The 26302-nt window shown below is 43.4% G+C and overlaps 1 protein-coding gene across 7 annotated transcripts in view; it reads left to right on the forward strand.

Moving 5' to 3' along the window:
* Positions 1 to 26302, forward strand: part of LOC134338213 (adhesion G protein-coupled receptor B2-like) — a 1212788-nt gene that overhangs the window by 1173701 nt on the left and 12785 nt on the right. For all 7 annotated transcript variants that reach the window (XM_063033890.1, XM_063033884.1, XM_063033886.1 and 4 more), the window contains one exon: positions 15374 to 15484. In XM_063033890.1, coding sequence (XP_062889960.1) covers positions 15374 to 15484 — 111 coding nt within the window. The remainder of the gene's footprint in view (positions 1 to 15373; positions 15485 to 26302) is intronic.

The following is a 26302-nucleotide window of genomic DNA, read 5'->3' on the forward strand; positions in this document are numbered from 1 at the left end:
CAGGTACATCTCCCACATTCCATCACATAATTGGCATGTTGGGAGTACTGTTATGACGATTTACAAAAGCATGTGCAAAGATGCACCATGCATTTTCCAGTGGGGCTTGCCTCAGTAGAATGCAGTCTGCAATTTACTGCACACCTAGAAAAGGACATCAGTCTTAAAGGTGTGCCCCCATGTAAGCATTCACTGTTGGCTGCATTGGAAGAGAGAGAAGCTGTAGGAGAGAAGATACCCCAGATCTAGTGAAAAGGATCAGGAGTTCTCATCAGTGAGAACTTCCCACTCATGGGATGTCAACGTTGCTGGAAATGTTAGAATTTATTTTTCATTGCTAATTATTGAGAAGGCAGTTAAAAATCAATTAGATTAGGCTGTGTGAAGTCATATACTGTCACTAGCCACTTTATTAGGTACACCTGTACATATGCTTATTAATGAAAATGTCTAATTCAGCCAATCATGTGGCAGCAACTCAATGCATACAAGCATGCAGACATAGTCAAGCAGTTCAGTGGTTCAGACCAAAAATCAGAATGGGGAAGAAATGTAATCTAAGAGACCTTGACCATGGAAAGATCGTTGGTGGTAGATGGGGTGCTTTGAGTACCTCACAAACTGCTGACCCCGTGGAATTTTCACACACAGCAGTCTCTCGGGCTAACAAAAAATGTGCATGAAACAAAAAACACTGAGCAGCAGCTCTGGGGTGGAAATGCCTTGTTAGTGAGAGAGTTCAGAATGGCAGACTGGTTCAAGCTGATAGCTACCTATTACAACAGTGGTGTGCAGAAGAGCAGCTGTGAATGCACAACATGTTGAACCTTGAAGTGGATGGGCTACAGCAGCAGAAGACCATGAACATACATTAAGTGGCCACTTCTTTACTTATAGGAGATAGCTAATAAAGTGGCCACTGATTGCATAATGAAGACCAAGTAAGGATAGCAGATTTAGAAACATAAAAAACATGCAGCACAATACAGGCCCTTCAGCCCTCAATGCTGTGCCAAACATGTACTTACTTTAGAAATTACCTCAGGTTACCCATACCCCTCTATTTTTCTAAGCTCTATGTACCTATTCAGGGATCTCTTAAAAGATCCTATCGTATCCGCCTCCACCACCGTTGCTGACAGCCCGTTCCACGCACTCACCACTCACTGTGTAAAAAAAATTTACCACTGACATCACCTACTTCCAAGCACCATTTCTGTCTCTGTAGAGCACCAGAGATTCGCCTTTTATAATAATCCATAGCCACCATCAATGAAACCACCTTTAATTCAGCATTTCACAAATTACTTGAATTTAATTTCATCAGCTGCCATGCTGGAATATGAATTTGGATTTTCCAGTCTCAGGATTAGAACACTGTTAAGTTTGTGAGTCCAATTGCTTCACTGAGTCCAGTCAAGCCCTTGGTACACTCAGTTGTTATTTTTGGACTTTGAATTGATGTCAAGAACCTGTGAAGTGTGGAAAAAACTTCTGTCCCGCTTAAGGCAGTGATGGTCACAGACAATCTTCCTGAAGATATTGCACTGGCCATCAGCAAAATCTTACATTGGTTCACAAGCACCTGTACACCTCTCAGCTGTTGGTGTCATAAGATGGTGGCTGGGAATGGACCCAAGTGCAAGACACAGACACTGAAGTACTTGGGACAGGACTAGGGTACGGGGTGTGGGCTAGGACATGGACATGAAAACCGGAAACCTGGAATAGGACTGGACAAGAGAGCTAGGAGCCCGGGCTTGGAGTCTTGAGGCGAGGCTGGAGACCAGAGACTTGAGGCGAGGCTGGAGACCAGAGACTTGAGGCTTGGGGTCTTGAAGCTTGGCTTAGGGCGAGGCTCGAGGCTTGAGGTCTTGCAGCTCCTCCTGGGCAGGGCGTGGTACTCCATCCGACGGAGGCAAGGGACAGGAAGGGACAGAACCAACCGCAGGGTAACGGCAATACGGCCTGGTTTACCCAACGGAGGCAGGGCACAGGAAGGGACAGAACCAACCGTAGGTAACGGCAAGACGGCCTGACTTACCCAGCAGAGGCAAGGGACAGGAAGGGAGCTAGGTACTGGGTGGCTCCAGGACGAGACTTCAGGTGAGACGAGGTGAGAGTTACCAGCAAGACAAGGCAAGGCTTCAGGCAATGCACGGCGAGACAAGAACTTCAGGTGAGGCAAGAGTTACCGGCAAGGCAAAGGCAAAGGCAAAGGCAAAGGCAAAGCAAGGCTTCAGGCGAGGAAACAGAAGGCAGGGGAAGGGATACAAGGAATAAGGACAAGAACAATCCAGCAGCCACACCCTGGTCTCTAGAGGTATTTATGCAGCCAGCTCCAATGAGAATCAGCTGCCTCAATTAGTGCTCAACAGGAACAGAAACAAGGTAGACAGGAAAACCTGGAGCAAGGGTCGATGGACCGGACCGTGAACCGGAATGCAGACTTCATGGACCGGAACATGACAGTTGGCTTCCTGCACTGGTGGGAATTCAGTAATGTCGGAACAGCCCAGTGCCTTACTAAGCTTACCTGAATGGCTAACACCAGAGGGCACAGTTTTAACGTGCTTGGAAGTAGATGATGTATGGGGTAAGTTTTCTATGCAAAGAGTGGTGACTGCACAGAATGGGCTGCCGGCGACGATGGTCGAGGTGGATACAATAGGGTCTTTTAAGAGACTCCTGCATGGGTACATGGAGCTTAGAAAAATAGAACGCGATGGGTAACCCGAGGTAATTTCTAAAGTGTATTCGGCACAGCATTGTGGACCGAAGGGCCTGTATTATGCTGTAGGTTTTCTATGTTTCTATAAACGATATCTTTCTGATATTTTGGTGAGCAGTAAATTGTGAAATGGGATAGAGTTCTGAGATCAGACATCATTCAAGGTCAGGTGAGAGTCAAAATGATCTATGAGCACAAAAATCCAGGTACAAGAGCAAAGTGGAAAATCTTCACACAAATTGACTAATATCTCAGTTACAATAGTCTTTGTGTAAATTGTTCATCATTGGGAAGTCTAGGTAGGATGTGGTTGGTCTGCAAAGGCTCTGTGGAGGGAAACGTCTATGAAAACAGAGGAGCGCCCCAAAGAATGAATGACAGTTAAATGTTAGAACCCCAAATTCCCCCCTCAGCTCCCCCCCCATGCATAAGCAGCAGCAAAGCAACGACCCTCCTCCCCCACCAGCAAAAAAAGCATTGGCGCCCTCCCCCACCGAACACTCAAGTGTGCAGCAGAGCATCAATAAGGACACAGACTTGCAGTACCCCAAAGACTACTTATTCACCTGGTAATTCGACATACCCCAGGCTCTCTATCTCCCTGATAAGGGAAAAAGAGGTGCCCCGTTTCATAGTGAGAGGGGAGATATAACAAACAACTCACTGATTTACAATGTTAAAAGTTTGTTGCGTCGCTTCTTCCGAGTTCTGTGCCCAAAGAACTCGCGTCTCTGGGCACACAGCCAGCAGCCAGCTTGCTGCTTTCGATCTTCCGCCTCCCACAATGCACCAGTTTCCTGTAGCGGCACCGACCTCGAGTTCTCCCTCCTCCAGAACCACGAAATACTGGAACACTGAATGCACGCTAGTCTTCTAGGCTGTGTCCTTGGCATATCGAATAGTGGCCGGTCGTAAGACCCCAAGAGCAGGTCCCATTCCTGCAAAGAATGGAAGTCAGCGTGTAACTCCAGGTCAGAGTCTTCAAAAGAACCCTGAAAGGGAAAAATAGAGATATTAAAGATAGAAATAGAGCTGTTTCCAAAGATGCAAGTAAAGGAGTTGCCCTTAGGGCAACTAAAATAAAATGTTCTCCTAAAATGAACATACTTCTGCCCTGAGGCCATGGACCGCTCTTTTCCTGGAACCAGTTTGGGACTCCTATGGAATCAGTCTCTCAGCATCTAAATGCAGTTAAAAAACATTCCCTTTTAGTTATAGATACTGTGAAGTTTAGAAGAAGGCTGGAGTCTGTTCTCAAGATGTTGATGTTAATAGGGTATCCCTGTACAGAGGCACATAATAAAACAGACGATAAGACATAGGAGCAGAATTAGGCCATTCAGTCCATTGAAAATGCTCCACCATTCTGTCATGGCTGATCCCGGATCCTACTCAACCCCATACATCTGCCTCTCGTCATATCCTTTGATGGCCTGACCAATCAGGAAACAATCATCTTCCTCTGTAAATATACCCACGGACTTGGCCTCCACCGCAGTCTGTGACAGATTTGCTATTCTCTGGTTAAAAATAAGACCCTCCTTACCTCTGTTCTAAAAGGTTGCCCCTCAGTTTTGAGACTGTGCCCTTTTGTTCTGGATACCCCTACCAGAAGAAACATCCTCTACACATCCAACTTACCTAATCCTTTCAAAATACAGTAGGCCATAGTCAGCATAGTTTCCTCAATGGAAAATCTTGCCTGACGAACTTGTTGGAATTCTTTGAGAAGATTACATGTAGGTTAGATAAAGGGGATGCAGTGGATGTTGTACATTTGGATTTCCAGAAGAAATTTCTTCTTTGAAAAGATAACAAGAAGGATAGACAAAGGAAATTTGCTTGAATTTTCGGAAGGTCTTGGACATGGTGCCACACATGAGGCTGCAGCTACAAGCCCATGGTATTACTGGAAAGATACTAGCATGGATAAGGCAGTGGCTGATTGGCAGGTGGCAAAGTGTGGGAATAAAGGGAACCTTTGCTGGTTGGCTGCCAGTGTCCAGTAGTGTCCACAGGGGTCTGTGTTTAGACCGAATCTTTTTACATTTTATGTCACTGATTTGGATGATGGAATTGATGGCTTTGTTGCAAAGTTTGCAGATGATACGAAGATAGGTGGAGGGGCAGGTAGTTTTGAGGAAGTAGAGAAGTATTTGGACAGATTTGGAGAATGGGCAAAGATGTGGCAGATGGAATACAGTGTCAAGAAGTGTTTGGCCATGCACTTTGGTAGAAATGAAAGGGTTGATTATTTTCTAAATGGAGAGAAAATACAAAAATCTGAGGTGCAAAAGGACTTGGGAGTCCTTGTGCAGGATTCCCTGAAGGTTAATTTGTAGGTGGTGTCTGTGGTGAGGAAGGCAAATGTGATGTCAGCATTCATTTCAAGAGGACTAAAATATAAAAGCAAGGATGTAATGTTGAGTCTTAGCCCTCACTTGGACTATTGCGAGCAGTATTGAGCCCCTTATTTTAGAAACGATGTGCTGAAACTGGAGAGGTACAAAGGAGGTTCACAAAAATGATTCCAGGAATGATGGCTTGTCATATGAAGAGCGTTTGATGGCTCTGGGCTTGTAGTCACTGGAATTCAGAAGAATGAGGGGTGCTTTATTGAAACCTATTGAATGGTCAAAAGTCTTGATAGAGTGGATGTGGAGAGGATATTTTCTATGGTGAGAGAGAGCAAGATCAGAAGTCACAGACTCAGAATAGGGGGCATCCTCTGAGAACACTGCTGAGGAAGAATTTCTTTAGCCAGAGAGTAGGGAATCTGTTTAGAATTTGTTGCCACAGGCAGCTGTGGAGGCTATGTCTTTTATGTATATTTAAGGCAGAGGTTAATAGGTTTTAGATTGGTCAGGGCATAAAGGGGTACAGGGAGAAGGCAGAATATTGGAGCTGAGAGGAAAACTGGAATCGCCACAATGAAATGGTGGAGCAGACTCGATGGGCCAAATGGCCTAATTCTGCTCCTATAGCATGATCTTGAGGTCTTACTGTAAATAGCAATAACTATTAGGTAAGTGTAAGTCATCAACAAAAGTCAAGCATTGCCCTGAAAGCTCTCATCCGTGTTGGTGAACAAACAGTGACATCACTGTGTGCACAAGTAATGCCAGCAAAATGTCAGATTTGCAGCAGTGAGAAGAATTGCCCAGGCTAATTTTCTCATTTCAGCTTGAAACAGTTGCTAGCACAATTACACTAGTGTTAAAGCTCCTCTTATCAATCACAAGGCACACATTCAACTAATTTCCAGGTTGTAAAGATTTCTGGGTAACAGATTGCATTTGGATTTAAGAGTGGAAGTAGTAAAAAAAATGTTTGATGCAGGTCATAATGGCACCCTTTATACAGTTTACCCATTGAAATCCTGAAGGCCATCTCAGCAAAATCTCTTCTCCAGACACCTTATCCAAATTTGATTTATTTTCTCATGGCTAATTATTCTCCATGCTCCCATCGCTTTCGATCTACCAGTTCCTTTAGATAATCTGTCTGGTTCTACTGTATGTCTACAGTTTGTGGTAAATATTGTGATCATCATCCTCATCATCCTTTTCTAACAGTTACATTGCATTTTTAAGCAGCAGTTTGCTTGTGTGTTACATATGTCCGCTGTATACTCTGGGGTTCAGAAAGGATATTTAAGTTATATTCACCTTGTGCCTATTTTTCCCTTTCCTTCAACTCAATGCTCACACTATAATCAGGTAGTATATATTATTTATACGTTATATTTAATGTGCCTCATTCATCGTCCCATTACCTCCATACTTGATCAATTTTTCTACATTCCGTTATCTCTCACCAATGAACTATCAGGGCTAAGTGGCAAGAAGTAATAATCATTTTAAAAATGAAATAAATCACCAAGGCTGTATGAAGTTTTTGCACTGAGCAAGCAGAAGATGTATCTTAATAGCATTAATAATGATATTATTAGTTATATGTCTGTGATACATTCTGGTCTCTGGTTGAGAAGGGAGTACTAAACAGTGGTAACTCATATCACAGCTACATTATTACCTTACTCTGGTGACACACGGTCAGCTTATCCTTAAATGTGAAAACAGCTTGCTAATCTGCTGCTATTCTTTTTGCTATTAGCACGGCATGAATGAATTTAACTTACAAACATGGAAAACCTACAGCACAATACAGGCCCTTCGGCCCACAAAGCTGTGCTGAACATGTCCTTACCTTAGAAATTACCTAGGGTTACCCATAGCTCTCTATTTTCCTGAGCTCCATGTACCTGTCCAGGAGTCTCTTAAAAGACCCTATCGTATCCGCCTCCACCACCGTCGCCAGCAGCCCATTCCACGCACACATCACTCTGCGTAAAAAATACTTACCTCTGATATCTCCTCTGTACCTACTTCCAAGCACCTTAAAACTGTATCCTCTCGTACTAGCCATTTCAGCCCTGGGAAAAAGCCTCCGACTATCCACACGATCAATGCCTCTTATCATCTTATACAACTCTATTAAGTAACCTCTCATCCTCCGTCGCTCCAATGAAAAAAGGTCGAGTTCACTCAACCCCTTCTCATAAGGCATGCTCCCCAATCCAGCAACATCCTTGTAAATCTCCTCTGCACCCTTTCTATGGTTTCCACATCCTTCCTATAGTGAGGCAAGTAGAACTTTTCGATGTAATCCACATTAGGGTACAAAAGGAGACCCGAATACAAAAAATATTCATAAATTGCACTGTCAAGACGCACTTTCCATGCACAGAAATTACACAATGTTTGGACCATCTGTAACTTTCCCATTGCTTGCAGTGAAAGATACACTGAATGGAAATGTGGTTGTGTATCCAAACTAACAAGACATCTCCAATATCACACACGACAGAAATCCTGTATGCAGTTTGCCACTCCTAATATATACCGACTTCTGAAGCGCATCATATGATTCCATTTTCATATATTTAGGTGTTAGTGCACAAGTACCTTATATATAGAATTTACAGAAATAGTTACCTGCTCACAGTCTGCTCATTGAACTGTTTAAATAGGGCTACACTGAACCTAAAGAAAGGGGTAATTTTGCAGAACCTGTCCTTGCTTCTTCACGTCTTTCCTATTCTACATCAGCCATTTTGATCGTCTATTCATCTTTCCCTCATTTGTTGCTCCAGCTTATATCAATAGTATTTACATTGACCATTCCTATGGTGGTAAGTTCCATCTTGTCACCAGCCCTCAGCACCGGAATCCACCAAAGCGGATAGGAACAGGGACTGTTGTTGGTAATGCACGGTTGCCGGGATCTGCATCCGAGTCAGGGGTTCTGAAGGGAGTATCATTCGGCTCACCCGAACTCCCTTTCTCACTGGTGAGCCCTCCCTTTTGGGCCGCTGAGGGCAGGTATCCCGGAAATGTCCTGGCTGGCCACAATAGTAGCAATCCCCAGCTCTCCACCTCCGAATTTGTTCGTCTGGGGCAGGAGCCACACTGGGAGCGACTGGGGAAGGGGGTCTGGCTGAGACTGGTAAGGTGCATTGTGGCCTTTCCCGAGGAGCGGGGCAACTGGTTCTCTCTCTCTGACACTCCTTTAGTCAATAATCTAATCGAATGGCGAAAGAGATCAGCGAGTCCAGACAGTCCATGTCATCCCTCGCAGCCAACTCATCCTTTATCTTGTCCGGGAGGCCCTGTCGAAACTCCACCCGTAGGTCTGCGTTATTCCACCCGGAGTCTGCGGCTGAAGTCCAGAACTCAATGGAATACTTGGCCACGCTTTGCGAGGCTTGACGAAAAGTAAGCAACCGTTTTGCAGCGTCCTTACCGCGAATGGATTGTTCGAATACTTTCCTCATTTCAGCGACAAAGGAGGAGTAGGAGGAACAAATCTCTGGTTTGTTATCCCATATCGTGGTTGCCCAAGCCAAGGCATCCCCTCGTAGCAGCCCCATAATGTATGCAATCTTTGATTTATCGGAAGTGTAGGTACGTGGCTGCAGCTCAAAGACTAGGGAGCATTGTAACAGCACCTACCTAGGTCCCCGGCGTAGGGTTCAGGCTCAGGTACATATGGCTCCCGAGGGGATGGTGTTGCTGATTCCAGGGGCTAAGCCATCCCGAGTGGTGCAGTTTGAGTAGTCAGGATTCTTGAAGGGGACGGGGAAACAGAAGCGGAGAATCGGTCCGCTTGTTCACTGACCTTCTGTACATTCGTGGATAGTGTCCGAAGGTTTTCTGTGATCTCCCGAAATAGTTGGTCATGGGCGCACAATAGGTAGCCCTGGCTGGCCAGGAACGGTTGTACAGGATCTATGTGTGCTGGGTTCATCGTGGCCAGTTCGTTCTGTTTCAAGGACATGGCGGTGGTACGAACCCAAGTGCTGAACACCTGCACGGAGGCCAAGTCGGGAGGTGTTATGGTTGTAGCGAGCGTGGAGTTGGTGTCCAGAGAGAGTCTTTAGCCAAAGTCTTGGTTTTAGTAGAGAATTCAGGAACAATGCTAGCCTTAGAACTAATAGTCCTAAGAACCATGGAACGAGACCTGTTTTCTATGTTTCTATGTACAAGAGTCGACCAATGAACTGGCAACTCCTTGTTGTGGTCACAGGGTCTTTACCCTGCAGTTTCTGATGGGAAGCAGGTGTGTGTAGTTAGGGGAAACTGGGAATGATTGGAATTTAAATGAGGTGATTGAGGCCCAATTCCTGAGGTGAATGGCATAGTGGGGGATTGCCAGAACGGAACATGATGCATACCTGACAATCTGTAATAGTGCAACAAGATCATCCACCTTATTTCTTATACTTTGTGCATTGAGATATAACACTTCAAGTACTGTATTTGCTACCCTTTTTGATTCTGCATCCCTAATATACTGATACCCACCCTGCTGGCTGCAATTTTGTCCTATCATCTGCCTGCCCTTCCTGACGGTCTGACTGCATGCTATCCTTACTTTCTTGCCATCTGTCCTATCCTGAGACCCTTCATTGCGGTTCCCACCCCGTGCCAGATTAGTTTAAACCCTCCCCAACAGCTCTAGCAACCCTGGTCCCTCTCAGGTTCAGGTGCAGGTCAAACCTCCCCCAGAAGAGATCTCAATTACCCAAGATCCTGAAGCCCATCCCCCTGCACCAGTTTCTTAGCCATGCATTTATCTGCCAAATCATCCTGTTTCTACCCTTGCTAGTGTGGTACACGTAACAATCCAGAAATTACTATCTTGGAAGTCTTGCTTCTCAGTTTTCTGCCGAGCTCTCTGAATTCTCTCATCAGGACCTCTTTGCTTTTCCTTCCTGTCATTGGTACCAATATGTACCAAGATATCTGGCTGCTCTCCCTCCCTCTCTAAAGTGCTGTGGACACAACCCGAGATGTCCCTGACCCTGGCACCTGAGAGGCAACATACCATCTGGGTATCCCGTTCGCATTCAAAGAATCCTCTGTCTGTTCCTCTGACTATTGTCACTATTGCTTCCCCCCTTCTCCCTCTTTCCCTTCTGCACCACGGACCCATGCGCAGTGCCAATGACCTGTTCTCCATGACATTCTCCTGGGAGGTATTCAAAACTGTATATTTATCTTTGAGGGCAATGGCCACAGAGTTGCTCTGCGCTAACCACATACTCACGTTTCTATTTCTCCTGACAGTCACCCAGCTACTCAACTCTGCAGCTTAGGGGTGAACTCTTCCCTGTAACTCTGATCAATTATCTCCTCACTCTCCCGTACAGGCCAAAGATCATCCAGTTGCTGCTCCAAATCCCTAACAGGTCTTCAAGGAGCTGCAGCTGGATGCACTCCATGCAGATGTAGTTCCCTGGGAGACTCTGAGTCCGGCATGAGGAACACATACGAGAATGGTATGGAAGCAAGAGAGTAGATAGTTAGGGCCTTAATGAAGATTTTTTTTTTATCTTTACTAGCCATGGGCAAGATGGCAGAAGACTAGAGGATAACTTATGTTCTTCCTTTAAGAAGGGCATCAGGGTAAAGTAGGTAACACCTGCCACTAGACCTTCCCTCCGAGGAAGAGAGATTATTAGAGAAAATCCTAACCGTTAGGATTTATTTCTGTTTTGAAAGACGTGGCTGGATTATTGATGGTCAGTATTGAGAGATAGGCTGTTTTTCCTGGAACGAAGGGGACTGAGGAATGATCTGGTGGAGGTATAAGGCTAGGTAGATACAGTAGTTAGAATTTTATCCCATACAGGACTGTCAAAAACAAGACAGCATAGTTTTAGGGTAAGAGAAAGGCATTTATTAGGGAAATTTAAGGGAAAAGTTTTCTTTACAAAGTTTTAATACTTAGACCTCGCTGTCAGTACATTGTAAGATATTTGGATAGACACTTAAATATGCAACAGAAAGACCAGAAAATCTGCAGATGCTGGAAATCCAAGCAACATTCACAAAATGCTGGCGGAACTCAGCCGACCAAGCAGCATCTATGGAAAACAGTAAACAGTCAACGTTTCAAACTGAGTTCCTCCTGCATTTTCTTGTGTTACTTAAATATGCAAAGTAAAGAAGGGTACAGATATAAAGAGTGGGCAGAAAAGATGGTCCCTTTAAAACATGGAGGTGAAGATGTATCTTGTGTAACAACAGAGTTGAGATAACGGATGTTATTTATTTGTTAAGATATTGTGTGGAATAGGCCCTTCCAGCCCTTCGAGCTACGCTGTCCAGCAACCTCTCAATTTCATCCAAGTTTAATCACGGGACAATTTACAATGACCAGTGGTACATCTTTGGAGGAAACCGGAGCAGCCAGAAGAAACCCAGAAAGTGATGGAGGAACGTACAAACTCCTTACAGGCAGCAGCAGGAACTGTACTTGGGTTGTCTGTACTCTAAAGTGTTGTGCTACTCTACCATGCTCTGCTTCTCTACTCTACAGTGGAAGGGTCATCATTAGATCAGATGTAAAGGATTCAGAACATGTGGGAAAATGAAATAGAGTCCTTACGGGGAGTACTGTAAGAAGAGATTTGGTGGAGGTAACTATGACAGTCTGTAGTTTGTAATGGCTGTTGGTCAATAATCTATGCCCTGACTTGGAGAAAAATATGTCAAAAATGATCAGATATGACCTTTTGGAAGTAAAAGCAATGTGGAAATTTGAAGCAAAGGTAATAAAATGTCAAGTTCTGTATGAGTGCAAGAAAGAGCACCTTTCAATATATCAAAGAAGGAGACTGTTGTGGACACTGTGTGCAATGTTATACCATCCGACTCACATGAGAATGGATTTTCTTTGCAATTTCCCTGCCTGCCCTTTCCTCCGGGACATCAGTTTCCTGCCCACTCATCCTTTTCCTTGGTTCTGATGGAGTCCATGGCATGGGTATAACTCCCACCCATCCCAGAACTAATGAAAAAGTGTAGGTCAATAGCTCTAGGCAGACCTACATCTGTCCCACTCTGGCTCTTTATCAACATATTCATTCTCTTGAACTGTTTGCATGAGAATTTCCCAAGCAGAAGAGAAATAAAAAACATTATTTGGTGTACAGAGAAAAGTTATCCAATATTTGAAAGACTGAAGTTTTTTTTGGCAACTGATATGGCTTAACGGTATGGCAGTTCAAATCTATCCCATTTTTCAGAAGGTAAAGAAAATAAAATGATGTGTTTTGAGAGCAGTGTGAAACTAGAAGAGGCTTCAATAACCATGTTCTTCAGACTTTATACATCTCAGCAAATGTCAGGCGCCAAATACAGCAAAGTGCAAGTGTAATCCAAGCACAATGTCCTGTAGAAGGGAGTGGTAAACAGCAATGTGAATTTACCGAACTTAACCGAACCCTTAAGTCCCAGCAAAGTCCCAGTAGTAATTAGGATGTATGTTGGGAGTTGGACACAATGGAAAGAGTTTTTCAGAAATTGCCTGAAAAACTCTAGGAATAAATTCAGTGCTGAGTACATTGATTTTACTGCCACCAATTCAATCCTTGGTGATGAATGCACTCTGCTGGGCATGACGCAATCCGCACTCCGGTAAATACAGATGAAATCTATATGCGATTAGACAGAGCAAGAAAAGTCTCTGTGGAATTCGGACAATCAAAGAATTCCCATATTTGATGTTGTTTTCTTTGAAATGCTGATGAAGCCAGTGATGGACTGGAGAAGGTTGGAAGGACAAAAACAGATGCTGATTCAAGGAATGGGTGTCAGGACTTCATTTAGAAGACCTGGGATCACAAAAGGAAATCTTTTATTTAACCTAAGAAGGCACGCAGAGTGAGTGGAGTCACTTTATCTTGTTAAGTTTCTCTGTTACATTGCACATTATGTACAACTGATCTTCTTTGTCAGTTTATTTTCTCATATCTTCATCTATGCTATTTTTTTGTTCAAGAAAGAGAATAGAAATAACCCTGGGAATTACAGACCAGTAAGTCTTATGTCAGTGGTGGGCAAACTACTGGGGAGGATACTCAGGGAAAGATTTATGAGCGTTTGGAGAAGCATAGACTGATTAGGGTTGGTCAACGTAGCTGATTGAAGGACAAGTCATACATGCCTCACCAAGAAAATTGAGTTATAGAGTCGTAGTCATAAAACACTACAGCACAGAAACAGGCCATTCGACCCATCGAGACTGTGCTGAACTATTATGCTGCCTAGTGCTACTGACCTACACCTGAACCATAGCTCTCCATACCCCTCTCATCTATGTACCTATCTAAATTTCTTTGAAATGTTGAAATCAAACCTGAATCTACCACACTCTCACCACAAAGACATTCCCTCTCGTGTTCCCCTTGAACATCTCTCCTTTCACCCTTAACCCATAACCTCTAGTTCTACTCTCCCCCACCCTCAGTGGAAAAAGACTGCTTGCATTTAGACTATGTATCCCTCCCCCTTAATTTTGTATCCCTCTATCAACTGTCCTTCCACTCTCCTACACTCCTATTCAATCTTTCCCTGTACCTCAGGACTTCAGGTACCAGCACATCTTTGCAAATTTTCTCTGCATTCTTTCAATTATATTGATACCTTTCCTGAAGGTAGGAAAGATATTGATAGCTTTCCTTCTTTGAGAGAGTGACAAAAGATTTTGATGAAAGCAGAGCAGCGGATATGGTGCATATGGATTTTAATAAACCATTTGACAAGGTTCTGTATGGTAGACTCAAGAGGCATGGGATCCAGAGAAACTTGGCTGCATGGATTCAGAATTGACTTACCCACTGAAACCAGAGTCTGGTGGTTGACAGAGTGTATTCTGCCTGAACGTCAGTGATTAGTAGGTTGGTTAAAGAGTCAACATAACACTGTGAGCCAAAGTGTTCCATATTCTGCCCTCCTACCAATGGACATTCACATTCTCGTACAATTCCATTCCTCTCCCTGTGACACCATCACCAAGTACCCTGCCATTGCAATCTGTTACCTCACTCATTGAACTAACAACAAGCACAGCACATGACAGCAAAGGAGGGAATTGGAGATGGACCTCCGCAGAACTATACTGCTGGAAGAGCAGATGCTGGAGGTCACTTAATTTTGGTATCACTGGCTGTTGAAAATGGAAAGCTGTCAGCTATCAGTTGACTCAATGTATTGCAAAGTCCTTATTACTTTGACTTGATCTCAATTGCTAGTTAATAATGTCATCTTCATACTTGCAAACATTTGCTTTTACAGAAGTCATTCCTGTCTTTTGTCGTTACCAAGACTTTCAAGCATTACGGAGGCAATGGAATCTCAAAACTGCTGATGCCTTCTGAGGGTCCAGCATTTTAGGACTCCTGTCACCAGTGAAGACACACACTCTATAATGAGCCTGCTGATTCTAATGGGTTGGGTTTTCAGTTGCTAACTCACACTTCGCCAGTAAGCAAGGGCTGATGATTGTAAAATAGCTGTAAAAAGTGCACATTGCACATTCTGAACAGACACTTTATTCCTGGGCCAACAGTGAAGACAAAAGAAATTGAGGATTTTCAGGCCATCCAAACATACTGCTCATGATTGCAGAGAGGACTGAAGAGACTGAATCATGCATGAGCAGAATGGTAATGCTGAGAAATACAAGGATATTTTCTCATATAAACTGATCAGTCTCTCAGAATATTAACCATACCTGTTAATTAAATCTGTGCCAGCCTTAAGGGCAATGACATTTCTTTAGCATTAACCTTTCAAGTTCCCCGCTGTTCAGCTGCTAATCAGCACAATGCTTTTAACGAGCCCAAAAGAAGAAATATACTAGAAAAGGACCGAGTCATTGAGAGCTCAAATTCAGAGGGCTCCAAGTCTTACCTGTGACCTCAAATACCAGTCATTACTCAACTTAATGCCTCATGTCCTCTGGCTAAGCTTACACAAATACAGATAGAACAGCTCATGCCAGGTCCCTGACTGACTCTTCAAACAGCAATCTGAGCCGTGAACTGAGTAACCTGTCTCTACGTGTCCCTTAATCATGGAGCTACACTGCACAGGAGTATTCAATAAGTGGAATGAAGCTTTGCAGTTACATAAGAGTACAGATTGTAAAATGTTCTGTTGTGAATTTCAACGATGAATTATTTAGTTCAGTCAAATAAATATTGTTATTTTGTACTTTTTTTTAGAAGGTAACGACAGGACTCCCACTAAAATTTATGTTTTCACTTGTTTTTAACATTCTGGTTCACAGAAAGTCATGCACACAAGGAAACGCCACTCAGAACTCTATAATGAACTAAACCAGAAGTTTCACACTTTGGACAGGTGCCGAGAACCCGAACTCTCAGGATTGAAGGTGAAGGTGAATCATTTATAATGATCATTACTGAACCTGTCCTAAAGATTTGTATTATATTTCATTGTGCAGTATTTTAATAAATGATGCCAACAATCATCGTGATTTCCGTAAAAACTTAGTCATGACATTTCTTTACCAAACTGTACAGACGGCTAACTCAACTGTGTACATAAGGATTCACTGTCCATCATCAAATACTTCAAGGTATAATATTAAATAATATTTGAGCTTTTTGTAAGCAGGGATTAAAATATATAAGGCCTAAGAAATTTTACATCATATTTCCTACCACCTTTTCGTTTAAAATGATTTCTTCACAAATAAAATGGATTCTGCCTTTATAAACTCACTATTGGGATTAAAGCTGCCCATGAATCACTGCATCTTAATTGATGATTCAAAAAAGAGCTATGATTTAATTGACCTTATATTTCATAAAATTTTGTAGGTTGCACTAATTACCCCTACATTGTAAGTTATAAATAAAATGGACAAATATATAATATTAACACTGGGACTATATTATATTACTGTGCTCTGATCTGATCATTCCTGGCTTATCACATGAAATTTGCAATTAATATGTCCCTCTTTACTTAACCTATCATTATGAATAAATAGTGCAAAGAAATAGATTGATATTGATGGTTGGTCTCAAAAGTGGAAATGATTAAATGCCTTTGTCTCTGCCTCTTTCACTTCTGCACTGATTAGTTACTGATTGATTGAAGGAGCCCACAGAGTAATCAACCCAACAAGCTCACGGATACATTCAAAGCCCTCTCTCTTCACAAACTTAAGTAATCCACAGGAAGTCCTAAATCACATCCAAAGCTCTAGAGAATATACGATTGAAGTAACTGAGAGAAATAGCTGGACAAAATTTCTTCTACATTTTCCAACACTCCTGTTCAATAACTTTACACCTGGGAAGCTAAACATATAATTTTAATGTGCCTTCCACTCTCTCCACACCAATTCCAACCTTACCATCAACCCTTAGACAAATGGGTGCTGCTGTAGTGTGGCACAGTGATCTCTTCCTTGCTGAGGCCAGGCATCAACTCTCAGATATCTCCTCACACCAACCTCTTGATGAGAACCCACTCCAGACCATCAGAAAACTGTCTCCAACACCATCACTGACCTCATCAACTCTGGAGAACACCTGTCCATTGCCACCAAACTCATAGTTCCCTAACCCCCGCACTGCTCACTTCTACCTCCTAGCCAAGGTCGACAAACCTGACTGCCACACTGAACTCGTGTCCTCATATTTTGATTCCATTCTAATCCCCTTCATTCCCACCTACATCCGCATGCTCTTGATCTCCTCACTAACTTTCAATCCCAGGCCCTGACTGCCTCATTTTCACCACGGATGTTCAGTCCCTATACACTTCCCGTTCTCAGGATGTGGCTTTCCTTTCTAGAACATCAGAGATGTCTTCCTTCTTCAAAGAATGGGGTTTCCCTTCCTGCATTATTGATGCTGCCTTTATCCGCATCTCCTCTATTTTACCACCATCTGCACTCACCCAATCTTCCCGCTATCTTAACAGTGATAGAGTTCATCTTGTCATTGCCTACCACCCCATCAGCCTCCGCATCCAACACATCATCCACTACAACTTCTGCCATCAAGGGACCCTACCACTAAACATATCTTTACCACAACCGCCCACCTCCGCTTTCAGTATCGATTGCTCCCTCTGCAATTCCCTAATCCATTCATCCCTCCCCATTAATCCCTCTTCTGGCATTTATCCCACCAAGCAGCCCAGCTGCAGCACCTGCCCATTCGCCTCCATTCAGAGCCCCAAACATCCCTTCCAGGTGAGGCAACACTTCCCCAGTGAATCTGCTGGGGTCGTCTATTCTGTTCGGTGTTCCCAGTGCAGCTTCCTTTACATTGGTGAGACCTGTCATAAATTGGCGGACTGCTTTGTCGAGCACCTCCACACCGTCTGTGAAAAGCAAAACTTCCCGGTGGCCAAACTTTTTATTCCCATTCCCATCCCCGTTCTGATATGTAAGCCCATGGCCTCCTCTTGTGCCAAGTGAGGCCACCCTTAGGGTAGAGGAGCAACACCTTATATTCCATCTAGGTAGCCTCCAACCTTCCAGTAAAAGATGTTTCCCTCCCGCTCCCTCTTTTTCTATTCCTCACTGACCATTTACCTCTTCTCACCTGCCTACTACTTTCCCCTGGGTCCCCTCCTCATTTCCTTTCTTCAATGATCCACTCTCCTCTTCTATCAAATTCCTTCTTCTCCAGCCTTTTACCTTTCCCCTTCACCTGGCTTCGCCTCCCCTCAACTTTTAATTTTGGCATTCCTTTGCCTTTCCTTTCTAGTCCTGAAGAAGGGTCTCAGCCCAAATCATTGACTGTTTGTTCAGCTGCCTGACCTGTTGAGTTCTGTAGCATTTCGTGTGAGTTGCTTTGGATTTTCAGAATCTCTCCTGTTTACGATTTTATTATGTTGTGTGTTTCATGAGGAAAGTAGACAATACCACAAACATGCAAGGGAATCTAACAGCAAAAGAGAGTACATTTTGAAAATTAAAGCAGATATCTTTTTGAAGCTTAGTGAGAATGTAGTAAGCCACACGTAAAGGTTCTTTGTTCCTTTCATTCATTCACTTCCTGGTGGTTCACCACATTGGCAAAACATGAGAGGTCTCCCACAACACTGCCAGCTGTGTTTTGGTTTAGAGCAGAAGACAGAAATAGGTGCACGAAAACCCGTGTGGATGTGCACCTTTTTCCTTAGTTTAGTTCTGTCAGCAGAGAAATGCTGTACTGAATTAGACACAACATGATACTCAAGATTAGTAGTTCAACATATAGCAGTAATCTTTTATTCCCCAGTGCCTGGGCTTTTGCCACAAGTAATTTGAATAAGATGCATTATCTGAACTGAGAGAGAAATTCTGTCAGGTGTAAATATCAAAACTAAAATCTGTATCAAGCCTAAATGATGATGATTCCCTGCTGTGAACCCTTTTAGTTTAGTAACAGATAGAAAATTGATGAGTATGTAAGCAAGAATAAATTGCAGGGCCATATGAAAAGAGGAGAGATTGTTGGACTGATGGAATTGCTCTGCTGGGAACTGGGAATAAATTTCAGGGGTTAAATAACCTCCATCTTATTTATTATAAGTAAATTAACTGCACTGAATATGACATATGCTCCTCAAAACTCATCTTAATACAGAACAGAAAAACTATACAGAGAATCAGTGGTTTATGATGGCATTTCTGGGATTGTGAAGACGATGTGTTTCTTTTTCATATAATAACTGGCTAATCAGTCTAATGTTGTACAATATTTTCTAAAGCATGCATTCCCTGACCATCAACATTCCTGTCCAGTATCGCTCTCTATCCAACATACATAGTTCAGGCCTTGTCCAATGTATCTGTCGCATTTGTTTCAAACATGGTTAAGTAGCGGTGGATCTTAGGACAGAAAATATTGCTGGGCTAGAACATCCACAGCTTCTTCAATCACATTCATAAAGGTAGAGGCAGGGCTCTGATTTTCAGTTAAATTATCATGTACCTCATGCAATATTGATATAGTAGCAGCTATTCCTCTTCTCACCCTGTCTCTTGCAAAAACGCCATCCCCTTCTCGCAATTCCTCCGTCTCCGCCGCATCTGCTCTCAGGATGAGGCTTTTCATTCTAGGACGAGGGAGATGTCTTCATTTTTTAAAGAAAGGGGCTTCCCTTCCTCCACTATCAACTCTGCTCTTAAACGCATCTCCCCCATTTCACGTACATCTGCTCTCACTCCATCCTCTCACCACCCCACTAGGAATAGGGTTCCCCTGGTCCTCACCTACCACCCCACCAGCCTCCGGGTCCAACATATTATTCTCCGTAACTTCCGCCACCTCCAACGGGATCCCACCACTAAGCACATCTTTCCCTCCCCCCCTCTCTCTGCATTCCGCAGGGATCGCTCCCTACACAACTCCCTTGTCCATTCGTCCCCCCCATCCCTCCCCACTGATCTCCCTCCTGGCACTTATCTTGTAAGCGGAACAAGTGCTACACATGCCCTTACACTTCCTCCCTTACCACCATTCAGGGCCCCAAACAGTCCTTCCAGGTGAGGCAACACTTCACCTGTGAGTCAACTGGGGTGATATACTGCGTCCGGTGCTCCTGATGTGGCCTTTTATATATTGGTGAGACACGACGCAGACTGGGAGACCGCTTTGCTGAACACCTACGCTCTGTCCGCCAGAGAAAGCAGGATCTCCCAGTGGCCACACATTTTAATTCCACATCCCATTCCCATTCTGACATGTCTATCCACAGCCTCCTCTACTGTAAAGATGAAGCCACACTCAGGTTGGAGGAACAACACCTTATATTCCGTCTGGGTCGCCTCCAACCTGATGGCATGAACATTGACTTCTCTAACTTCCGCTAAGGCCCCACCTCCCCCTCATACCCCATCTGTTACTCATTTTTATGCACACATTCTTTCTCTCACTCTCCTTTTTCTCCCTCTGTCCCTGTGAATATACCCCTTGCCCATCCTCTGGGTCACCCCCCCCCCTTGTCTTTCTTCCCGGACCTCCTGTCCCATGATCCTCTCGTATCCCCTTTTGCCTATCACCTGTCCAGCTCTCGGCTCTATCCCTCCCCCTCCTGTCTTCTCCTATCATTTTGCATCTCCCCCTCCCCCTCCAGCTTTCAAATCCCTTACTCACTCTTCCTTCAGTTAGTCCTGACGAAGGGTCTCGGCTTGAAACATCGACTGCGCCTCTTCCTATAGATGCTGCTTGGCCTGCTGCGTTCACCAGCAACTTTGATGTATGTTGCTTGAATTTCCAGCATCTGCAGAATTCCTGTTGTTTATAGTAACAGCTAGACTGTTTGGCTTTAAATCTACACAAACTCATTTTCTTATATATATTTTGGAAATTACTGATTTATTTTGTCCTTATATATTGCATGACATTTGATTTTAGACATAGAGATCCATTGAGATATACAGCATAGGAATGGGCCTTTCAGCCCACCATGTTTATACTAACCTTTTCCCTTCTGCACTGATTCCACTTGCCATTATAGTTCTATGCCTTGCCTATTCAAGTGTTTGAATGTGTCATAGCTGTAATTATTCTTGACTCCACCAGTTTCTCTGGCAGCGAATTCCAGATGTAAACCATTTTCTGTATAATAGAAAATCCCTCAAATTCCCTTTAAAACGCTTTCCTCCTATGTCCTCCTGCTCTTTATCCCCCTACCATGGGTGTCTTACAATTTTATTCAACTCTATCAGATACCCCTCAGCCTCCTTTACTCTAGAGTAGACAGACCCTCCCCATCACAAAGCTATTCAAATCCGGGCAATGTGGTGGTGAATATCCTCTGCATTTTCTCCTGTCCCCTCACGTCCTTCCTTTGGTGTGGCAATCAGAACAGTACATGGTACTCCAAGTGTGGCTTAACATAGCACAACAACGTTTTATATTCTGTGCTAATGAGAATTCTATTTGGCTTCCTTCACTGTAATATATGGATCTATTTCTTTTGAAGCAATGACCCCCCCCCCTTAGCACAAGGTATTGATCTGCTGTCTGCGCATATGATGTTGTCTGTTCTTTCTTGTTGCAATGTGAATACACCAGTTAAAGCCATCTCCCACGTGCGTGCTTTTATTTAATCAATATGTAGTTGTGCACAGACACAACAAATTGGTGATGAGTATGAACATGAGTGTCAGAAAATATCAGGAACTGCACAAGCAGTTATGGCACGATTGTGGGATGAAGCAGCAAGCGTTAAACAGAACAGAGGCGGCCATCACGAATGTTAACAATGATGTGAGTACAGTGCCTAGTGACAATGAAAGACGCGCTGGATTTAAAGTGAAAATAAGGTATTGATGGCTACAGTCAGGAAATCTGATGAATTTGAGGGTGTTAATGAAGGCTGGGAGTCGAATATCGAGAGGGTTGAACCATATTGTAATGCGAACAATGCAGAGGAGCAAAAGAAAGGCCCTGCACTTCGTAGTTTAGTGGGTGCAAGAACGTACAGTCTCTTACAGAATCTAGTAACCTCTGAAAAACCAGCAAGCAAGACAATCAACAAAATTATCACGATTTACAAAACCACTGGAAATAGCTGAGAGATTTAGAATTTACAAAAGCAACCAGTTAAAAGATGAAAGCCTTTCTGAATACCTTGCAGAAGTGCACAAACTTTCCCTTTGCTGTGACTTTAGAGATTGACTTTCTGATGCTTTAAGGGACAGGCTTGTGTGTGGCATGCATAGTCAAAGCATTCAAATGAGGCTACTGTCAGAAAGAGACCTAACCTTAGAACGGGCATTGACATTGCGATATCGTTAAGAGACTGCAGCAAATGATGCAGCAGAACTACGGAAAAGGAGGTTAGAACGTGAATGCACAAAATGTCCCTGAATGGTGCAAAAAGCCAAAAATGTTATTGATGTGGCAAATCCTCTCAAGATGCAAATGACTGTTGGTTGAAAGAAAAAGTCTGCAAGAAGTGTCACAGACAAGGTCACATAGAGAGGGTATGCAAGGCGGACAAAAAGCACAACTGACTGAAAAATCTCAAACACAAAACTAAGCAAATACACAAAGTTATCGAATGTAAAACAGAATCAGACAACCTAGGGTCTGACAAAGATGAACAGTCGTACCTAGAACTGCATAGTATTACTGAAGCAGATCGCAATATGATATGGATCACAATAGAAGTGTCTGGTTTAAACTGAAAATGGAGCCTGTTTTCTGAGATGCCATTTGAGAAGACCTCAATGATGCTAAACAACTACAGAGGCAAAAAAGTGTCTCCCAAAGGCAAACTGAAAATAAATGTGATGTATGAAGGACAAGCACCACAATTAGAGCTTTATGTGTTGAAAAGTGGAGGGCCAGCACCTTTCGGATGTGAATTGTTGAGAAAAATCCAACTAGACTGACACTCAATCAAGGCTCTCAATGTGCCTTCATCAGGCAATGGCAGCCCAAGCGGTAGCTCTAACCAGAGACTGTCACAGTGTTTAATGCTAATGAGAAGGTGTTTGAGAAAAGAATTGGTAAACTCAAAGGCATGAAAGCCAGAATTGAACTGGGTGGAACAGCAACACTACGATTCCATAAAGCGAGTCCAGTGCCTTATGCACTACGTCCTGAAGTGGATGCTGAACTGCAGAGCCTGGAGGTGTTTGGAATTCTCCCCAAAGTTGCATGGAGTGATTGGGCCATGCCCATTGTCCCGCTGATCAAGAGAAGGCCAGAGCTGTTTACATGTCTGTGTATTTCAAGGTGAGCATCAACCCTGTGCTGCGTACTGGGCAGTATCCCCTGCCAAGAATAGAAGACATTTTTTCATCTTTGGCAGGTGGGAAGAGGTTGTTAGAGATTCACTTGTCAAAAGCCTATCTGCAAATGGAGATTGAGTAGCCAAGCAGGAAGTTCCTCACAATATCACTGACAAGGGACTGTTCTAGTATAAATCATCTTGTCTTTCACGTCGCATCAGCCCAACAGCTTGGCAAAGAGCAATGGGCCAAGTGCTCCAAGATATCCCAGGAACACAGTGTTACCTTAATAACATCACCGTGACTGGCAAGAATGGAGAAGAGCACCTCCAGAACCTTGGTAAGGTGTTTACAGGCTGAGAGAATAAGATCTGTGCACAAAGAGAGAGGAATTGCATTCTACAAGTGAAATCTCATCGTGGACATGTCATTGACAGGCATGGCTGACATAAGTCACAAGAGAAGATTGAAACAGTGATACCGGCACCCAAACCAGAAATGTGTCACAACTCAGGTCATACTTGGGTCTTACTTGGCTTCTCCCGAGCATTGCTGCAGTGCTGCATCCATTGAACACATTGTTACAGACAGGAACAAAGTGGGAATGGTCAGGAATATTTGATAAAGCATTCAAGGAAACAAAAAGACAAATCGCATTCAATGAATTGCTCACCCATTATGACCCATCCCTGCCCTTAAGATGCCACTCCTTAAGGCAAACAACAGGAATTCTGCAGATGCTGGAATTTCAAGCAACACACATAAAAGTTGCTGGTGAACACAGCAGGCCAGGCAGCATCTCTAGGAAGAGGTACAGTCAACGAGGATGGGCAAGGGGTATAGCGAGAGGGACAGAGGGAGAAAAAGGAGAGAGAGAAAAAGAATATGGGTATATAAATAAATAATGGATGGAATACAAGGGGGAAGTGGGGCATTAGCGGAAGTTTGAGAAGTCAGTATTCATGCCATCAGGTTACTAGCTCTTCCTTCAGTTAGTCCTGATGAAGGGTCTTGGCCCAAAACGTTGACTGTACCTCTTCCTAGAGATGCTGCCTGGCCTGCTGCGTTCACCAGCAACTTTGATGTGTGTTACTCCTGAAGGCATTGTTGTTTTATCACATATTATAAAAGATGGATCTCAACATCCGATTGCATTTGCTTCAAGGTCACTAATGAGCACAGAACACAACCGAGAGCCCTTAGTCTAGTGTGGGAAATAAAGAAGTTTCACCACGACCTTTACGGATGAAAGTTTATGCTAGTTTCAGACCACCAGCCCTTTGTGTCCATCTTCAATCCCAGGAAGGGAATTCCAGTGATGACTGCTACCTCGTTACAATGTTGGACGCCATTCCTAGGAGGACATTCTTATGGCATAGAATTCCAGGGTATCAAACAATACAGCAACGCTGATGGCTTGTCATGTCTTCCACTATTGGTAACTAAAGAAGTAAAGGCTTCATATTGTGACCATGCAGAAGAGTTCCACACTGCACTGGTGAACCAGTCGTCGGTAACAAATTCTGAAATACAAAGGGAAACTAGAACATTGTCAAACGTCTATGAAATCACCATGCAAAGAAGGTGAGCTCCTGGTAATCTTAAGTTTCCAGAGTTCTCAGCAAGATGAGATCAACTGTCAGTATGTCAAAGGATACTGTTGTGATTCCCTCTAAATTGCACACCAGAGTGTTAAAAACTCTGCATGAAAGATACCTGGCTACAGTCAAGATGAAGAGCTATGTGTGGTGGCCGGGAATAAGTAAACAGATTGAAGACTTGACCAAAAGCTGTTCAGGATGCCACAAAGTTCAAAATGCACCCCCACAGGGACTGTTACACCCATGGGTGTAGCTGTCTGGGCCACTCATGGACTCTACGCTCCTGATTGCTGTGGATGCTCTTTCGAAGTGGCCGGAGGTTAATACCAATGAAACCAACCACCTCAGCAAAGACTGTCTCTGTCCTGAGGATGATCTTTGCCAGACACTGCTTACCAAAACAAATTGTGGGTGACAACAGACCACAATACACGTCAGAAGAATTCTGACTATTCAATGAGAAAAATGGCGTCAGACATTTCAAGTCAGCTCCTCACCTCCAGCAATGATTAGGTTAGCTGAAAGGTTTATCCAAACCTTCAAGAATTTCATTAAAGCAATAGACAAGGAGGACATTTCTGTACAGCACAGGGTGGACAACTTCCTTTATGTGTATCAGAACTCTGTTCATGCGACGACAAATCAAGCACCTGCAATGCTGTTCATGAGCAGGAATCTGAGACCTTCTGAAACCAGACCTACGCAGGGAAGTACAGAATAAACAGTTCAGCCAGTTGCCAAGTGAAGCAGCAAGGAGTCCTAGCACGTGATTACCGAGAAGACAAGTGGACACCCAGAAGGATAGGTACAAGAAATGGACTGCTGATGTACATAGTAGATATTGGAAGATCAGACATGAAGACATCATGTGGACCAGATACTGGATGCTCAACTGCAGAACACACCAGGGTCGACCGCATCCAATAAGAGGGACACATTACAGTCATGTTACATTGAACCTCTTGACCATGTCTGTATGTTTTTAGGTATTGAGTTGCTGCCTAATAATTGTCTGATTAGATATTTGCATTAATAAGCAGGTGAACAGGTGTACCTAATAAAGTGGCAACTGAGTGTATGTGACAAATATCACTGTTTAGAACTCCGGCCCCTGTGACGCAGTACTGGACACTGACTTCCAATAAAAAAAGTACACTTCCACCCTCCACCTCCTATCCCCAAGCCCATTTTGATTCTAATTAGCCAGCTCACCTTAGATCACAAATACCTTAATCTTTTAGATCAGCCTTCCATGTGGGACCTTGTCAAATGCCTTACTGGACCTTGTCTACCTCCCGTTCTTCATCAGTCTTCTTGGTGGCACAGGATTTTCTCCATGCAAAGGCATACTGTTGATCCCTGATCAGTCTCTGCCCTTATGTGCATAAATCCTATCCCTTCTTCAATAATTTCCCTACCACTCACTAGCCTATAGTTCACTGGCTTATTCCTCTTGCCTTTCTTAAATAAAGGGAAAACATTAACTTTGGTTCAGTATTCTGGTACTTTTGTGCTTAATGATAGGTAACAGCTCCTCCTTCTTAGTAGTGGCATGCTCCAGATTATCCACATACCTCTCCCTGAACATGCTATCTTCTACATCCTATTTGTGATTACAGACAGGAAGTATTAATTTAGGAACTTGCCTACGTTCCCTGGCTACATGCACAGATCTGGTCTGTAAAGGGATGGCACCCACTCTTCCCCTGGCCTCACTCTTGCTGCTGATAGACTTAAGGACGTTCTGGGACAGATCTTGACATATGTGATTGGGTGAATTACACTTTGAAGAAAAAGAAGTCATTTTTGACAAGAAAATAAAACATTAAATAAATATCATCTCGTAGTATTTTATCTTTAATTCAAAGCAGAAATACTATTTATCTTTGGATATACA

The sequence above is a fragment of the Mobula hypostoma genome, chromosome 26 (assembly GCF_963921235.1).
Source record: "Mobula hypostoma chromosome 26, sMobHyp1.1, whole genome shotgun sequence".
Lineage (NCBI taxonomy): Eukaryota > Metazoa > Chordata > Chondrichthyes > Myliobatiformes > Myliobatidae > Mobula > Mobula hypostoma.